Below are 14,633 nucleotides of genomic sequence, written 5' to 3'. Positions count from 1 at the left end.
CTTGATTAAAAAATTAATAAATAAATGAATCTGCAGTCCACTATTGTTAAAGGTTTACATCAGGATTCCAGAATTTGGGGGCAATATGGGTTTTGCCTCAACTCCTAGGTTTGTTTGTTTTTTCAACGCCTAGGTTTTTAAACATGAAATACACGCACCATTCCCAAAGAGGTTAAAGCCCCCATTTTGTTTAAAGCCATGATTTTGTTTTGTTTTTTAATCCCCAGAGGTGGTGGGAAGAGTTTGAGAGTTTATCTTAAAAAAATTATAACAACAAAAAAAATTTTAAGAAGTTGACACCCGTGTCACCAATGTTAGTTCCCGGACAACCAGGTCTGTTAAGTGTTAAGAGAAATTCGGTGCTGCAGTACGAGCCAGAAACAGCTTCAGTACCCAGCTTTATGGACTGAACTATTTTTAAAATGTTTCCATCACAGATCCAGCTGCTCTTCAGAGCAGGATACAGGTCTAGAAGTTTTGAGAGAAAAAACGTTCTTCAAACTTCCATTTGGTACGGAGTCCAAGGAGACGGTACACAATCCTCTAATAAAGAAATTCGGCTGTGCTTCGCTGGCAGTAGTATTTCTCCTCGGCTGCCCTACTTAATAGGGCACTGCCTGCAGCCACCCGTTAGCTTGTCCCTTACAGTGCCACTCAGTTCAGCTGACCACTTGCTCAAGATGGCTACAGGAACACTTCCGGCATCTTCCCGAACAAGGCCCGCCTCCATTGCGTATTTTCGCTGCGCCGGGGGCGGGACTTAGACTTAGCTTTTGATTGGTCAACTTGACTAGCGACCTTTCCCCTCCGCGACAGTTTCCCGAGGTGCCTAGTGCCTGAGCGGCACGGACGAGAGTAAGAAGGGAGGCAAGATGGCGGACGTGCTGGATCTTCATGAGGCCGGGGGCGAGGATTTCGCCATGGATGAGGATGGGGACGGTGAGGACAGTGGAGGCTGCTGCGGGAAGCGGGGAAGGTGCGAGAGAAGGATGTAATAGGAAAACAATTCCTGCCCGGCAGGGAGGATGGGAGTCGGGGAACCAGGTTTCGGTTGGATTAAAGACTGCGCCCCCTTCGGGAGGAATGGGGGAGGGACCGGGAAGGGAATGGGACTGGAGGTGGTGGGACTGCCTTCAGATGATGTTTTCGGAGACAGACTATTGTTATAAGTAACTGTTATCTTTGTTATTCATTCTTTCACTTCTGGGGCTCCAGAGAGCATCCACAAACTGAAAGAAAAGGCGAAGAAACGGAAGGGCCGCGGCTTTGGCTCCGGTGAGTGTTGTGTCGGGAAAATGGGTATAGAGTGGCGACAGCTACGAGTTTCGGGGTCCCCATTCGGACTCATGGGGAACAGTGGGAGAAGAGATTTCCGGTGATCTCCTGTATGTTCCTTATAGAAGAAGGGTCTCGAGCGCGGATGCGTGAGGATTATGACAGCGTGGAGCAGGATGGTGATGAACCCGGACCACAGCGCTGTAAGTGAAATGTAGTCTGTAGGGCTCTTTGTTTGTAGTGAATTGTGGACCAGTGAAATAAAACCAAGTAGGAATGGAGTCAGAGATAGCTTAACCAATCTCTGAAATCCGCACTCACTCCACTGTTGTGATCTTGCTTGAAGTTTTTCTCTGGTGTGCTCACTCTCCCTCCCTTCCTCAACAGCTGTTGAAGGCTGGATTCTGTTTGTCACTGGAGTACACGAGGAAGCCACTGAAGAAGACATCCATGACAAATTTGCAGAGTATGGAGAAATAAAAAACATCCACCTCAACTTGGACCGGCGTACAGGATACCTGAAGGTACCCTAAATAACAATCTGTTGTTCTCTTGCCCCATAACCTTTGACAGCATTGGTAGTTGTCCATTGTGATTGGCCAAGAAATAAAATGAGGTTGGCAATTGATTTTGTTAGACACAAAAAAGAGACAGATAGAAACAGACATTTTGTACAGTACAGTAATACGGTGTACATTCATTGTTTAACGTTTATATATTTTTCTATTTGAGTATGAGCCTAGATTTGAGGAATAAAATAGTGGTATTTGGTGGAATATGAAGGTTTTGATCTCTGTTTTTTCACTTGTCCTAGGGGTATACTCTAGTTGAGTATGAAACATACAAGGAGGCCCAGGCTGCTATGGAGGGACTCAATGGCCAGGATCTGATGGGACAGCCGATCAGTGTGGACTGGTGTTTTGTTCGGGGTCCACCCAAGGGCAAGAGGAGGTAAAGTGGAGAGGGCAAACTATCTTGGTGAAGGGAACGTGAACAAAACAGAATAAGGACATAGAATTATGTTCCTCTGATGGACTCTTCCTTTTCCCTAGAGGTGGCCGAAGACGCAGCAGGAGTCCAGACCGGAGGCGGCGCTGACTGGTCCTCTCTTGTCCACATGTTTTCTCCAGAGATTCCTTGTGACCATACAGCCTTGGAGAAGTAGGGTTGGGGTGGAACTCCCCGTGTTTATATTTAACTCTCACTCTACTTGCTTAGTGGGTTGTGGGTTTTTTTTGAGTTATGAATAAATGTCCCATTTTTGTTTTGTACATTTAAAATTACTTTTCTGTTCTAACATTGCAAGCTCTGAAGCACTATTTACGGTAAGGCAGTATGGATCACTGTGGAGATACTTCTAGGGATTCGATTCTGTGTGATTTTTTACATTAGATATAGTCTTCAAGTTTCAGCTAGGGTCAAAGTAGAGAACACTGCTCGGTATTTCTTTTTCTTGGAAGCTAAGAGAGCACGGGCAGAAGTGAGGTGTTCTTGTGATATTAAAGAATAATTGTTCTGTTTCTGTATACTCTGTCCTGGGCAGATGGATGTTATAGGAATGTCTCTTTTGTTTCTTCTGTCCTTGCTGCCACATTTGTTTGTACTTCCAGCTGTGTAAGGGCTTGAATCTCCTGTTGGGGCATTCTCTCAGAGCCTTTTTCCCTGGAGGAGTCTCTACTGTGTTCTTGGTGCCTTCAGCAGCCAAGGGTAAAGGCTCCATAGAGGAGAGGATCCGGAGGAACACTGAAGAGGCCAAAAAGGAAAAGGATGTGGCTGAGGCTGGGAGGGACTTCAGTTAGCATGATGGGGGAGAACCAGTACCACAGTTCTAGCAGGTAATAAGGTGTCCCAACAGAAGACAAACGTCAGCAAGACAACTAGGGCCAGTCCCAGGGCCCGCAGACGAACATGGGAACAATTGTCTAAGGAGCAGCGGAGGGCAAATTCACCGGCAGGGGTTGGGAATTTAGAAAATATATGCAATTTCAGAACCCCTCAGCTTCTGAGTTGAGTGTAGGGTGAATGGATGAGTGGCAGAGATCATGAGCTGGAGCTCTCCCAATACAAGGAAGAAAATATGGCAAATAGGTAATGCTGTAAACCCTCTTCCCTTCCCAAACTGGGACTATATGCTTCCCTCCTGTCCCCCCACCCCAAGGATTATGACAGACATGCTGGAGAAAAGGTTTTGATTGAGGTGCTGTGTTACATGAAGCTACTAAGTCTTCTTGAAGACTTGATGGTATCCAAGACTAAAGGAGAATACTGATCATCTTTCTCCTTACTCTGTAGCCAGCTAACTCAACCCCAGAGGATAGCTAGAAGGTTGTTAGAGTTGAGGGCATTTGGCAAATACTTGCAGCATCAGGTGCTAGAGATATGGTTATGAAGTTACTTTTGGTGGTCACAGCTATCAGATCAGTAAGTGAGGCTAGAGGCCATAGTTTTAAGGTATGGATTAGGGCCCGGGGATTGGAGTCTCACCGTGGTCCCCCTTCCTCGTCGGGGAACTGGACCCACTGAGGACGGTGCAGGTATAGCAGACGGTCATGGCAGTCCATGGCAGCAGAAAGAGGCAACATAAGGTGAAGAGGTTATCGGTGGTCTCTTGCCATCGAGCCTTGAAACTGCCTTTGGTTACACACTGGGTGAAGGAGACTGGGCCAGCTTCGCGGACAGTGTGGAACAGGAACAGCTGGAGTGGAGTTTGAGGACTGTTAGAACTGGTCCTTCTTCCCCCTTCCCACCATCAGTCACACTGTCTTCCCAGCATCCTTCGTTCTATGCAGAGCTGTGCAGTGCTGAGTACTGGTTCATCCGTAGTGCCATATTTAAAAGGTTAGAATCTTGAAAATATCATTCCTTTCAGCTGTGGAGCTAATCAGTCAGTTTGTTAAATCCTGGGACTTAAAGAATCTTGCCTTCTCGAGTACTATCCTAATGTTGCACTTTGTAAAAGGGTATTTCTACCACATCAACATTTTTAGCTGAAATGATTTTTCTGATGTGTCTAATCAATTCTGTGGAAAAATAAATTTTGTATAAAACGGGTGCTGCTAAAATTTCAGGCCATTTTGCAGCCACTAGGTGAAATGACCTTCAGTAATAGTATTATGTACAATAACTATTAACAGTGAAACAATGCTAAGTAATAAAATGTAACATTCTTCCAAATGCTATTGGCTGCCCTTCCCCCTTTTTGATAAATTGCTGAGGTTTTTATTTTAATCCATAAAGAGTATTTTTCAGTTTAGAGCTTCAGGATTAGTACCTTGGTTCAGGTAAGGCAGATTGAGTCACTGTTTGATAAAGCAAGCTCAGTGGGTGTCAGATTCCTGTGTCTAAGGCATTTGGGAAAGTGATTTCAGCAGGCATGAGGGACTTTTAGGAAAGATGAATAGTATCAGCCATAGACAACTTTATGAATGGCTTTGGGTTTTGATCAGCTCTTCCGAGCTAGTTAGAGGAGTGGTCTTTCCTCTTTCCCTGTCTTGAGTCCATATATTTCTGGGGTTTTTTTGTTTGCTTGGTTTGTTTTGTTTTGTACCATGCCTAGCAAATTGTGAAAAGGGGTTTAAAAATAGGCAAGCCTCCTGTACGGAGTTTGGTCCATAGCCCTAGGTCTGCCTTTCCTTTCCTGTATCTTATATGCAATTTACCACCTACTATAGAAACCTTCCTTTCAACTTGTGGAAACTTGAGCCTACAAAGATAATTTCTAACTACTCCAGTACTCCCTTGACCCACTTTTTTTTTTTTTTTTACAGACATATTAGTCCTTGAAGGCAGGACTGATATTTTAAATACAACATATGGGGGGCGGGGGGGCACCTCGGTGGCTCAGTCGGTTGAGCATCCGATTTCGGCTCAGGTCATGATCTCACGGTTCGTGGGTTTGAGCGCCATGTTAGGCTCCATCCTGACAGCTCAGAGCCTGGAGCCTGCTTCAGATTCTGTTCTGCTCCCTGCCCCTCCCCCACTCACACTCTGTGTCTTTCTCTCTCAAAACTAAATAAACATTAAAAAAAAAACCTTACTTTTAAATAAATACATAAATAAATACAACATGTGGGCAATACAGAATTTATACAAGAGGATACTAACTTGGAACCAAAAATACCACCTTTTGCACATGTATCATAATGTTAATCAGTTTGCCGTTGAACCACATGGGGACTGCAGTTGTCAGAATGTCTGTTACAAAGGATGAAACTCCTATTTAATATCTTGTGGCCCATTGGTTTCAAGTGACTTAGCCAAAGTGATATAGCTAGTAGTAGAGCCTAGACTCAGAAGAAACAAAACAATGCAATAAAAAAAAATAGGCTTCTAGCCTGGGAGGCTCAGTTGGTTAAGCATCTGACTCTTGGTTTCGGCTCAGGTCATGATCTCATGGTTCCTAGGATTGAGCCCTGCATCTGACTCTGCCCAGACAATGCAGAGCCTGCTTGGGATTTTCTCTCTCTCTGTCTCTCTGTCTCTGTCTCTCTCTCTCTGCCCCTTCCCTGCTTGTGCTGTCTTTATCTCTCAAAATAAATAAACCTTAAAAAAAAAAAAACAAAAACAGGCTTCTAACTCCCAGTCCACATCTAAAATTTGTTTCATATAAAAAACTAACAACTTTGACACTGAGGCAACAATGCTGCTTTTTAAAGCTCTGGGTAGCAGAGGTCCTGTTGCAACATATTGTTGGAAGCAATATTTTTTATCTTAGAACTATAGTCAGACTAACTTTTGGTAGTTACATTTCTAATATTTGAGGATTTAGGGATCAGATTTTAAATCTGATTCTATAATACATTATCATTCCACAGCCCTTCCACATATAATCCTAATCCTGGTCTCCAAAATGCTGCTCTACTCCTTCTCCTCAGAGTGGGGTCTTAAAGGTTTTGGTCTTAAAGGAATTGCTTCATATTTCATTTTTTTCCCCTATATTTCTAGTTCATTGTCAATATTTGAGATTTGATAACTGTATCCAAGTTCACATGCTCTGTTTTCTTTCTAGCATTCTTTGCAGTTTTCACAATAAAGCTAGAATAAAAAATATAAATCTGATTATTTCACTCTCCACATTTTACCTTAGTGCCTCTCCACTCAGGATAAAGTACAAGCTTAGTATTTGTAATCGAGCTTTCCTTCCCATCCAGGCTCATTACTCACCCATTTTCTAGCCCTCAACTTTAGCAGCAACCACTTTGAATTCCTTTGCCTTCCACCTCCCCACCATTCCCTGCTTTATTTAACTTGTTTAACACCTCTCTTAACAAGTCAAAAACAGTTTTAATGTCTTTGAGAAGCTTTCCCTGACTGTCCAAAAGTGGTTTCAGACACCCTCATTGTTCTTTAGCTTCTCTGTATGCTTACCTTTAGCATGATGCTTGACTGCATACTGTACTACAGTTGCATACTAATTTGTTTTCTGCACTAGTCTAAGTTTCTTGAAGGCAGGACTCTGCTGCTCAATCCTTAATAGAGCATTTGAGTGTATCTAGGAGTAATGCACATAATTTTTTAAATGGATGAGTAAATGTACTACAGAGTTTTACCCAAAGCCCCTGGCTTCACTGTCTTCTTTTTTTAATTTTTTTTTTTTTTTTTTTGTTAATGTTTGTTTATTTTTGAGAGAGAGATTGAGAGAGTACAAACGGGTAATGGCGGAGAGAGAGTGAGACCCAGAATCTGAAACAGGCTCCAGGCTCTGAGCTGTCAGCACAGAACCTGATGTAGGGCTCTATCCCATGGACTGAGAGAGCATGACCTAAGCCGTAGTCGGATGCCCAACCAACTGAGCCACCCAGGCGCCCCCACTGTCTTCTTTATAGACCCCCATATGTGTTTCAATCCCTAGAGTTTTCTGCAATAATCTCCTGAAGAAGGTGAAGCTGGGGAGATGCAAAAAGGTGGGAGCCAAGCATAGCAAAACAAAGCTGAAGAAGGAGTCATAGACACAGGTACTGCCTTTAAGAAGTAGGCTCTTAACAGAGATACAGATTAGCATGCAATGATCGGGTTTTTTTTAAATGTTCATTTATTTTTGAGAAAGAGTTGAGCAGGGGAGGGACAGAGAGACTGAGACACAGAGTCCAAAGCAGGCTCCAGTCTCTGAGCTGTCAGCACAGAGCCTGATGCTGGGCTTGAATTCACGAACCGCAAGATCATGACCTGAGCCAAACCACAAGATCATGACCTGAGCCAAAGTTGGGCACTTAACCGAGTGAGCCACCCAGGCACCCCAACATGCAATGATCTTAATTTGCAAAACAGCAGACTCCACTCTAAGGATTATTGGGTGACCACTGGCCAAGCACACCTCTTGACTCCAAAGGTTTATGTTGCATACCCAAATTCTTGTTCAGTCTAGCCTTGAGTCCCAAGTCACTCACCTGGGGCAAGGCAAGCAGGAAGCTAAGTCCTCAGGCTGTCTCCAGAAGTTTCCTTCCAGCTGAGCGGGGTCCATGTGAGTGGAGTACTGCTTCCTGGCGGTGGAGTCCAATGACCACAGGCAGGAAGGCTGCAGCATACATGGCCATTAGTTTCAGGAACATGAGTGTCCAACACGCAATGTCCCCTGCCAGCCATTGAACAGTGATATTCCAAGTGGCATCTAGGGGCCACAAAGGTGACAAGTCAGCAGCTGCTAATTGGGCAAAGAGTTGCACAGGGGAAGGATGGAGTTGGCTGGGTCGTGGCCGAGTCACTGACCACAGCATGGTCAGGTTCCCTACAGCCAAAGAAACAGTACAATGGTCAGTCCCACTCGGACCTTGGCTGCAGCTGAGAAGGTGAGGAGCTCTGATCCCACCACCTCTACTGATCCCGCCCAGACCTCATCCTCCGCAGCTAACCCCCGAGGGGTGCCTTGCCTGTAGACATGGTGATCTGGAAGGGAAAGGGGTGAGGGGATGGAGGGTGAGTATGAAGAGGTTAGCTTCGTCCACTGAGTCTTCGCCCTTCTTATTAGGAAGGGTTAGCTGGTTAGTGCGAATTTCGTCCACTAAAGCCTCTGTCCCTGGAGACTCTCCATCTGTATTCTGGAGGTCACCGGCCCAACCGTCAGGGTCCTGCGGGGAGCAGGGATCTGGTGCTAGCTTCTACTCCCATAGACTTCTTCAGCCTCTAGAGCCCTGGATTTGGCCGCAGCGTGCGTGCGTGCGTGTGTGTGTGTGTGTGTGTGTGTGTGTGTGCGCGCGTGCGCGCGCGCGCTGGGGGTGTTTTGGAAGCATCCCCGGGGAGGGGCAACCCTATCCCAGCCGCCGAGGCGACCTGGCATCTGCGCCTTCTCGCCCCGCCCCTGCTCCTGCAAGCCCCGCCCCCAGTCCAGATTATTTAAAGAAGAATGTGCCGCCTGAGACGTGCTTAGGAAACAGAGGCCACCTGGTAAAAGTACGCTCTGACGGAGACACACACAAAAACACGGCAGGTGTTGGCCCAGGACAAACGCTTCCCGTTCTGAAATTCCGCTTCCGAGGCCGGCCCCACTCACTTTCTTTTCGGAGGATGTTTGTCCCTCGCGAGCGACCGTTGGCTCGTCCAGGAGGCGTGACTAGGGGCGGGAAGTGGGGCGGGCGCGGGGCTGCGGAGCTGGGACTGCCGCTGTCATGGACGCCTGGGTTCGCTTCAGTGCTCAGAGCCAGGCCCGGGAACGGCTGTGTAGGTGCGGCCCGAATAGGAATGGGGGTGGGGGCAGAAGAAGATCCTCGTGAGGCGAGGTCCGTTCACACTACGGGGGTCACAAAAGGTCAGCTCGGGCTACGGGGGCCCGGACGGACAGCCAGGAGCAGATCTGAGCGGGCCGTGAGATGATTCGTTTCTGCTCACCGGAAGGATGGGGAAACTGAGGCACGAGTGGGCCAGCGGGGAGGCCGCGAAGGGTTGCCATGTCCACATAAGACCAACACTTTACTCACTGGGCGGTGGTGGCGTGAGGAGCATTCGCCCCGCGACGGAGAGCCAGACTCTGCCCCCAGAGCTGAGTGGCTCTCGTTCCCTTGTCCCCTAACCCTGCTGTTATCCGGGAACTCCTCTGCCTCCGCCCTGTCTTCCGGTCTCGATTCAGCTAGGGGGCCTTGAAATCTACCAGTTCACCTATTCTGAAGAATAATCTGCTCTCCGTCTGCCCCCCACTCCCTTACGTATCACATACATTCTCACACGGGTGTGCTTGTGATGGATCCCCTGCTGCCTTCAGAGTCCCTTTCAGACTTCATCATGGTCAAACCTCTTATTTTTTCAACTCCAAGTGGTGTCCCTCAACCCTTTCTAGTCTCCTTTTTATCCTTAAGCTTTTCCCTTCCCCTGCCCTGGAGGAGAAATGGTAAGATACGGGCGTATACAGGAGGACAGGGAATGGTCTGAAACTGGGAATAGGGAAGTCATTACTTGCCTCTTGGAAGACTTTTTGAGGGGTAGGTTAGGGAGGTCTCTCTACCTTACGTTGCCTGGCCTCTCCTCCAGGGCGGCTCAGTATGCCTGCTCCCTTCTTGGCCATGCACTACAAAAACATGGGGCCAGTCCTGAGTTACAGAAACAAATTCGACAACTGGAGAGTCATCTGAGCCTAGGAAGAAAGCGTAAGTAACTGTGCTTTTGCTTTTATTACTCCAACACTCTCCATCCCCAGCTATTCTCCCTCAGTCCCTCTTTCCTGTTCTTGACCTCTTCTGCCCATTCTTGCCCCTCCTTTGGCTCTGCAGTTATCCTCTGCAGGCCTCCTGATTGAGATCAGAGAACAGGGGTAAGAGGCCAATGAAGGATTGGAGAGAATGGGGCAGGTCTGAGAACACCAAACTGGGACACGAGTTGATGAAAATTTGAAGAAAAAAGTTTTTTGAACTGATTTTCCTCTTTAAAAAAAAAAAATGTTGTTCCTATCACTTCCTCCATATTCACCTTCTTTTCTCTTTCTCTGTGCCTCACTCTCTCTTTGCCTCTACTTCCAAATCCTTGCTTTTCCTTGCTAATCCCCACAAGTTCTACGACTGGGTAACTCAGCAGATGCCCTTGAGTCAGCCAAACGAGCTGTGCACTTATCAGATGTTGTCCTGAGATTCTGCATCACTGTTAGTCACCTCAATCGAGCTTTGTACTTCGCCTGTGACAATGTCCTGTGGGCTGGAAAATCTGGACTAGCTCCCCGTGTGGATCAGGAGAAGTGGGCCCAGCGTTCATTCAGGTTTGATATCCTTTTATCCTACAAGACCTTTTGTATTCCCTGTACTGCCTGCCTTGCCTTTTGTGAAAAATCTTTCAGGGTCTTCCTAGAATATACACGTCTTAATCACTTGGCATCCGGTCTTCATTTAGATTTTAAACTATCAGAGGATAGTGAATGGAGGCAGATGGAAGGCAGATTTTTCCTCCATGATGATGCCTAAGATACTATATTGATTTCATTGTGCTTCTGTCTATACCACAGATTATGTCTTTCACTGCCTGCTCATTCATTCATTCTAAAAATATTTAGGAGGTGCTTCCTATGGGCTAAGGAATAAAGCAAAGAGGCAAATACATATGGTTCCCACTCTCTTTATGCTCCTAGTCTAGTGGGGGGAGCCATATTAAGACAAATACCAAACCCAATATTTGTGGAAGTGTACAGAGTGTTATGAGATGTATAACAAGGGGGGCCGATTTCAATTGAAAGGCTAAGGAAGAACTCTTTGAGAAAGTAATGTTTTAGTTTAGACTTGAAGTCTGAGTACAAGTTAGACAAAGCCAACAGTGGCAGAGAAGACCTTCTCAAACAGAAAATAGCATATTCTAAGGCCTTAAACCAGGACATATTTTGTGGAATTAGAGAAATAGAAAGGAAGCCAGCATGATGAACAGTATCGAGTGAAGGGCGTACGTTTCAGCTGGAGATGTATGCAGGGGCCAGATCATTCGTGCAAGGCCTCTTAGGCAAGGGTAGGATTCTTTGGTTTCGTTTTGTTTAAATTTTATCCCAAGTACGATGGGTTCTGAACAGGGATGTGACATGATTCAAATTGTGTTTAAAGAAGATCTGTCTTGCTGCAATGTGGAAGGTGGATTGCGGTAGGGCAGAAGAGGAGATGTCCTAATATGGCCAAGAGATGATGTTGGCTTGGACTAAGGAGCTGGCGGGTAATGAAGGTGGAGAGAAATATGATTTGGGATTAAAATTATCTGTATACACATCATTTGTATTTGTTTTTATTTTTGTTTCCTGTGATTCTGTTTGTTGTGTTATATAATGTTAGCATCTTTCCATCTCCATTTACGTCTTGCTTTTCTCCTCATGTTTATCAGTGATTTACAGCTATTACATGGCTTATAGTGTATGAAGGATGGGAGTGAAGGCATGGCTGGACTGTTATGGAAAAGCAACTCCCTAGAAGAGTTTATATGCCATGTTTATGCATTTCATTCAACAAATATTTATGGAGCTCTTACTGTGTGCCAGGCACTAGTCTAGACAAGGGTACAAGGGTAAAGATAAAAGGAGTCCCTGCTCCAGTGGAGCTTACATGGTAATGGGAGGAGACAAACATAAAGAGACAATAAATAAAAATATGAGTAGTTAAGTGCTGTGCAGGAAATTAAATTATGGTCGTGTGGTAGAGAGTAAAAGGCTCGCTACCTTAGAATGAGGAACTCTCTGAAAAGGTGCCATTTAAGCTCAGGCCTGAAGAGCAAGGAAGCACTAGCCATGTGAAGATTTTGGAGGGAGAATATTCCGGGTGGATAGATGAGGCAGTATACGGGTCCTAAAACAGGAACAAGCTTGATGAGATCAAAAGATAGAAAGAAACTAATATGGTTGGAGCATAGTGATTGAGGGCAAGAAACATTCAAGATGTTGTTCAAGAGGCAGGGTCAGACGTTGAGTTCTGAAAGCTTGCCTAAGGTGTCTAGAGTTCATCTTAAATGGGACAGGAAGGAAACCATGGAAAGTTTTAAGAAGGGGAGTGATGAAATTAGATTGTTGGGGGCAGGGGGCAAGAGTGGCCATGGAGAGACCAGTTAAATGCGTAAAGTAGTAGTTCAAGCAAGAGGTGCTGATGGTTGAGACTGTGCTGGTAGCGTGTAAGGGAGAAAGATGGGGTTGGATTCAGGATGTGTTTTAGAGGTAGGGCAATTATATGGAGCATAGACCAGTGTTGTCATAGTGGATTAAAAGTCAAAAACAGACTGTTCGGTGTTTGTTTTCTAAGTAATCTCTATGCCCAACATAGGGCTGAAACTCACGACCCCAAGATCAAGAGTTGTATGCTCTACTGACTGAGCCAGCCAGGTGCCCCAGACATAGGCTGTTCTTAAGGAATTGATAATCTAACACGTTTAGCAAGTTGCTGAACACCTCTGGGCCTCCATTTTTGTTTTTGTTTTGTTTGTTTTTTTAACAAAAGGATGGGATTTAAAAGATCTATAATGTGTCTCAGTTTCTGAAACAACTGAAGCTCATTCTCTCAAAACGTTTGCATTATTATAGTTCATGTCAAATGTGTGTGTGCTAATGGCTTGCCAAGTGGGCAAGTGAGATTTGAGGTTGAACTTGGATGGTTTGATGATGCTCATGATGTTAAGCCAGGATCTTAACTGGATCTTAATCTAAACGCTGATTAGTTACAGAAAGCTGGGAAGACATTCTTAATAGTGGCTAATAGCACTTACTGCTGGTGTCCCAATGTATAATCCCTTTTCATTACGGGGGAAAAAAATGTTTACGTGTTCTATTTGTTGGGCTTAGTGGCTACTGTCTGCCCTTACTGACTCTTCTTGCCTGTGTATCCCAGGTACTATCTCTTTTCCCTCATCATGAACTTGAGCCGTGATGCCTATGAGATTCGCCTACTGATGGAACAAGAGTCTTCAGCTTGTAGCCGGCGACTGAAGGGGTCTGGAGGAGGAGCCCCAGGAGGAATTGAAAATGCAGGACCTGGGGGTCCAGGGACTCCAGGAGGAGGCTTGCCTCATCTGGCTCTCAAGCTCCAGCTCCGAGTCCTACTCTTGGCTCGGATCCTTCGAGGTCATCCCCCACTTCTGCTGGATGTGGTCAGAAATGCCTGTGATCTCTTCATTCCACTGGACAAACTAGGCCTCTGGCGCTGTGGCCCTGGGATTGTGGGGCTTTGTGGCCTTGTGTCCTCCATTTTGTCTATTCTTACCCTAATCTGCCCTTGGCTAAGACTCAAGCCCTGATATTCTGGTACAAGATAAGGAGGGGATCTGAATTGGTAAGATGCAATCTTAGATCGTCCCCAGTATACCAGTCTCATTCTAATTCTCCTCCTCGGTTAAAGTGAAAATCCCAGGATTCAGGGGTAAGAGAGAGGAGCTTTGGGAAAGGTGAGGTGAGGAGAGGTGACTTATGAAGTCAACGGGGTGATTCTGATGTTCAGATCTTCTGGAGTTTTTGTTTTTTCCTCCTCCGGTGCAATGTCTGTGTCTCTCTTGACCCCTTTTACTTTGTCTCTTCTGAGTCTATTTAAGATTCCGTCTCTACATCTTTTTTTTTTTTTTTTTTTACCTTCTCCGTTTGCTGTCCTGGGCATTTTAAGCAGCAGCAGAATTACTCTTTTTTGGTAAGGGGAGGTAGAAGGTGTGGTCTGTGAGGTTCTAACTGCCTTCATCTTTTTCCTCACAAAAGTGACTTGTAGCAGATTTTATCCCTTTCAAATGCCACCAGGTCATAATTTTAAAGACTTTTGTCCCAGTGGACTCTCCCCTTACACACCAGAGATGGTGCAATGGTTCTTCCTTCATGTCTACCTCACCGGCCTCCCTCATGACTTGGCCCTTCCCTCTGCTCACACCTGCAGATTTCCACTTACACTTTTATTTCAGGGCTTTGTTCCCTAGCCTGTTCCCACCCCTTCTTTGCCTATCCAGAATGATGCTGTGTCTGGCATCTTGCTGTAAATACTGTACAGTGATTCTGTGTAAATAGCTGTGGCCTGTGCCCACAATGGAGAGCAGGCCTTTCAGGTCAGCACATTAAAGATCAGTTTGCTCATCGATGTTTGGTCTGGTCCTGTGTGTTCTGTCATCTGAGGCCTCTAATTCCTGTTCCTGTGGTGTGGGTTTTCCATGGGATTAGCCACTGGCATCCTCACCTAGACTTTCACTGAACACCTACACGATGCGGGGCATAATACTAAGGGATAGAGATCCAAAAAGCTCGGAAGCTTCATGGTCCCAGCTTTAGAAGTTTATAGCCTCGTTGAGAAGAGGGGGTCTAATATTAAAGTAATTGTGCCAGTTCCACAAAGCACACCCCGTACCGGTTCATAGTTCCTGGTCCCTCCAAAAGCTGTGATGCCGCAAGGCAACATAGGCTGCGTCACAAACAGTGAGACTGGCAAGGTTTGGTTTGTGGGCTGGCTGTGTTCACA

General features: G+C 45.8%; 2 protein-coding genes and 1 long non-coding RNA gene across 6 annotated transcripts; 2 read left to right on the top strand and 1 right to left on the bottom strand.

Moving 5' to 3' along the window:
- Window positions 1-767: 767 nt before the first annotated feature.
- Window positions 768-2,546, top strand: RBM8A (RNA binding motif protein 8A). 2 transcript variants are annotated; one of them, XM_045478949.1, is made up of 6 exons: window positions 768-939; window positions 1,216-1,275; window positions 1,404-1,478; window positions 1,663-1,799; window positions 2,090-2,226; window positions 2,328-2,546. In XM_045478949.1, the coding sequence occupies exons 1-6, from the start codon at window positions 873-875 to the stop codon at window positions 2,371-2,373; spliced, it is 522 nt and encodes a 173-aa protein (XP_045334905.1). In that variant the 5' UTR covers window positions 768-872; the 3' UTR covers window positions 2,374-2,546. The 2 variants fall into 2 exon arrangements, with proteins under 2 accessions (XP_045334905.1, XP_045334904.1); XM_045478948.1 differs by having other exon boundaries at window positions 778-939; window positions 1,401-1,478.
- Window positions 2,547-2,901: 355 nt separating this feature from the next.
- LOC123598605 lies at window positions 2,902-8,770 on the bottom strand. 2 transcript variants are annotated; one of them, XR_006712722.1, is made up of 3 exons: window positions 8,653-8,770; window positions 7,662-7,882; window positions 2,902-3,970 (listed from the first exon to the last, which is right to left on the bottom strand). It is a non-coding gene; the product is annotated as an uncharacterized LOC123598605 (long non-coding RNA). The 2 variants fall into 2 exon arrangements; XR_006712721.1 differs by lacking the exon at window positions 8,653-8,770 and having other exon boundaries at window positions 7,662-8,396.
- A 39-nt stretch (window positions 8,771-8,809) lies between these two features.
- On the top strand, window positions 8,810-14,258 carry PEX11B (peroxisomal biogenesis factor 11 beta). 2 transcript variants are annotated; one of them, XM_045478943.1, is made up of 4 exons: window positions 8,810-8,932; window positions 9,733-9,848; window positions 10,249-10,450; window positions 13,035-14,258. In XM_045478943.1, the coding sequence occupies exons 1-4, from the start codon at window positions 8,877-8,879 to the stop codon at window positions 13,438-13,440; spliced, it is 780 nt and encodes a 259-aa protein (XP_045334899.1). In that variant the 5' UTR covers window positions 8,810-8,876; the 3' UTR covers window positions 13,441-14,258. The 2 variants fall into 2 exon arrangements, with proteins under 2 accessions (XP_045334899.1, XP_045334900.1); XM_045478944.1 differs by lacking the exon at window positions 8,810-8,932 and adding an exon at window positions 8,944-9,117.
- Window positions 14,259-14,633: the final 375 nt, after the last annotated feature.

This window comes from Leopardus geoffroyi, chromosome C1 (assembly GCF_018350155.1).
Source record: "Leopardus geoffroyi isolate Oge1 chromosome C1, O.geoffroyi_Oge1_pat1.0, whole genome shotgun sequence".
Lineage (NCBI taxonomy): Eukaryota > Metazoa > Chordata > Mammalia > Carnivora > Felidae > Leopardus > Leopardus geoffroyi.
The sequence above is the reverse complement of the archived record's forward strand: the minus strand, read 5'-3'. Positions and strand labels throughout refer to the sequence as shown.

Bases quoted from the DNA above. Each gene is read 5' to 3' on its own strand.
- RBM8A (XM_045478948.1), top strand. From the start codon at position 873: ATGGCGGACGTGCTGGATCTTCATGAGGCCGGGGGCGAGGATTTCGCC. The intron at 1,479-1,662 runs GTAAGTGAAATG...CTTCCTCAACAG, and splicing joins TGAACCCGGACCACAGCGCT to CTGTTGAAGGCTGGATTCTG. The intron at 1,800-2,089 runs GTACCCTAAATA...CACTTGTCCTAG, and splicing joins GGCGTACAGGATACCTGAAG to GGGTATACTCTAGTTGAGTA.
- PEX11B (XM_045478943.1), top strand. From the start codon at position 8,877: ATGGACGCCTGGGTTCGCTTCAGTGCTCAGAGCCAGGCCCGGGAACGG. The intron at 8,933-9,732 runs GTGCGGCCCGAA...CCTCTCCTCCAG, and splicing joins GCCCGGGAACGGCTGTGTAG to GGCGGCTCAGTATGCCTGCT. The intron at 9,849-10,248 runs GTAAGTAACTGT...AATCCCCACAAG, and splicing joins TCTGAGCCTAGGAAGAAAGC to TTCTACGACTGGGTAACTCA.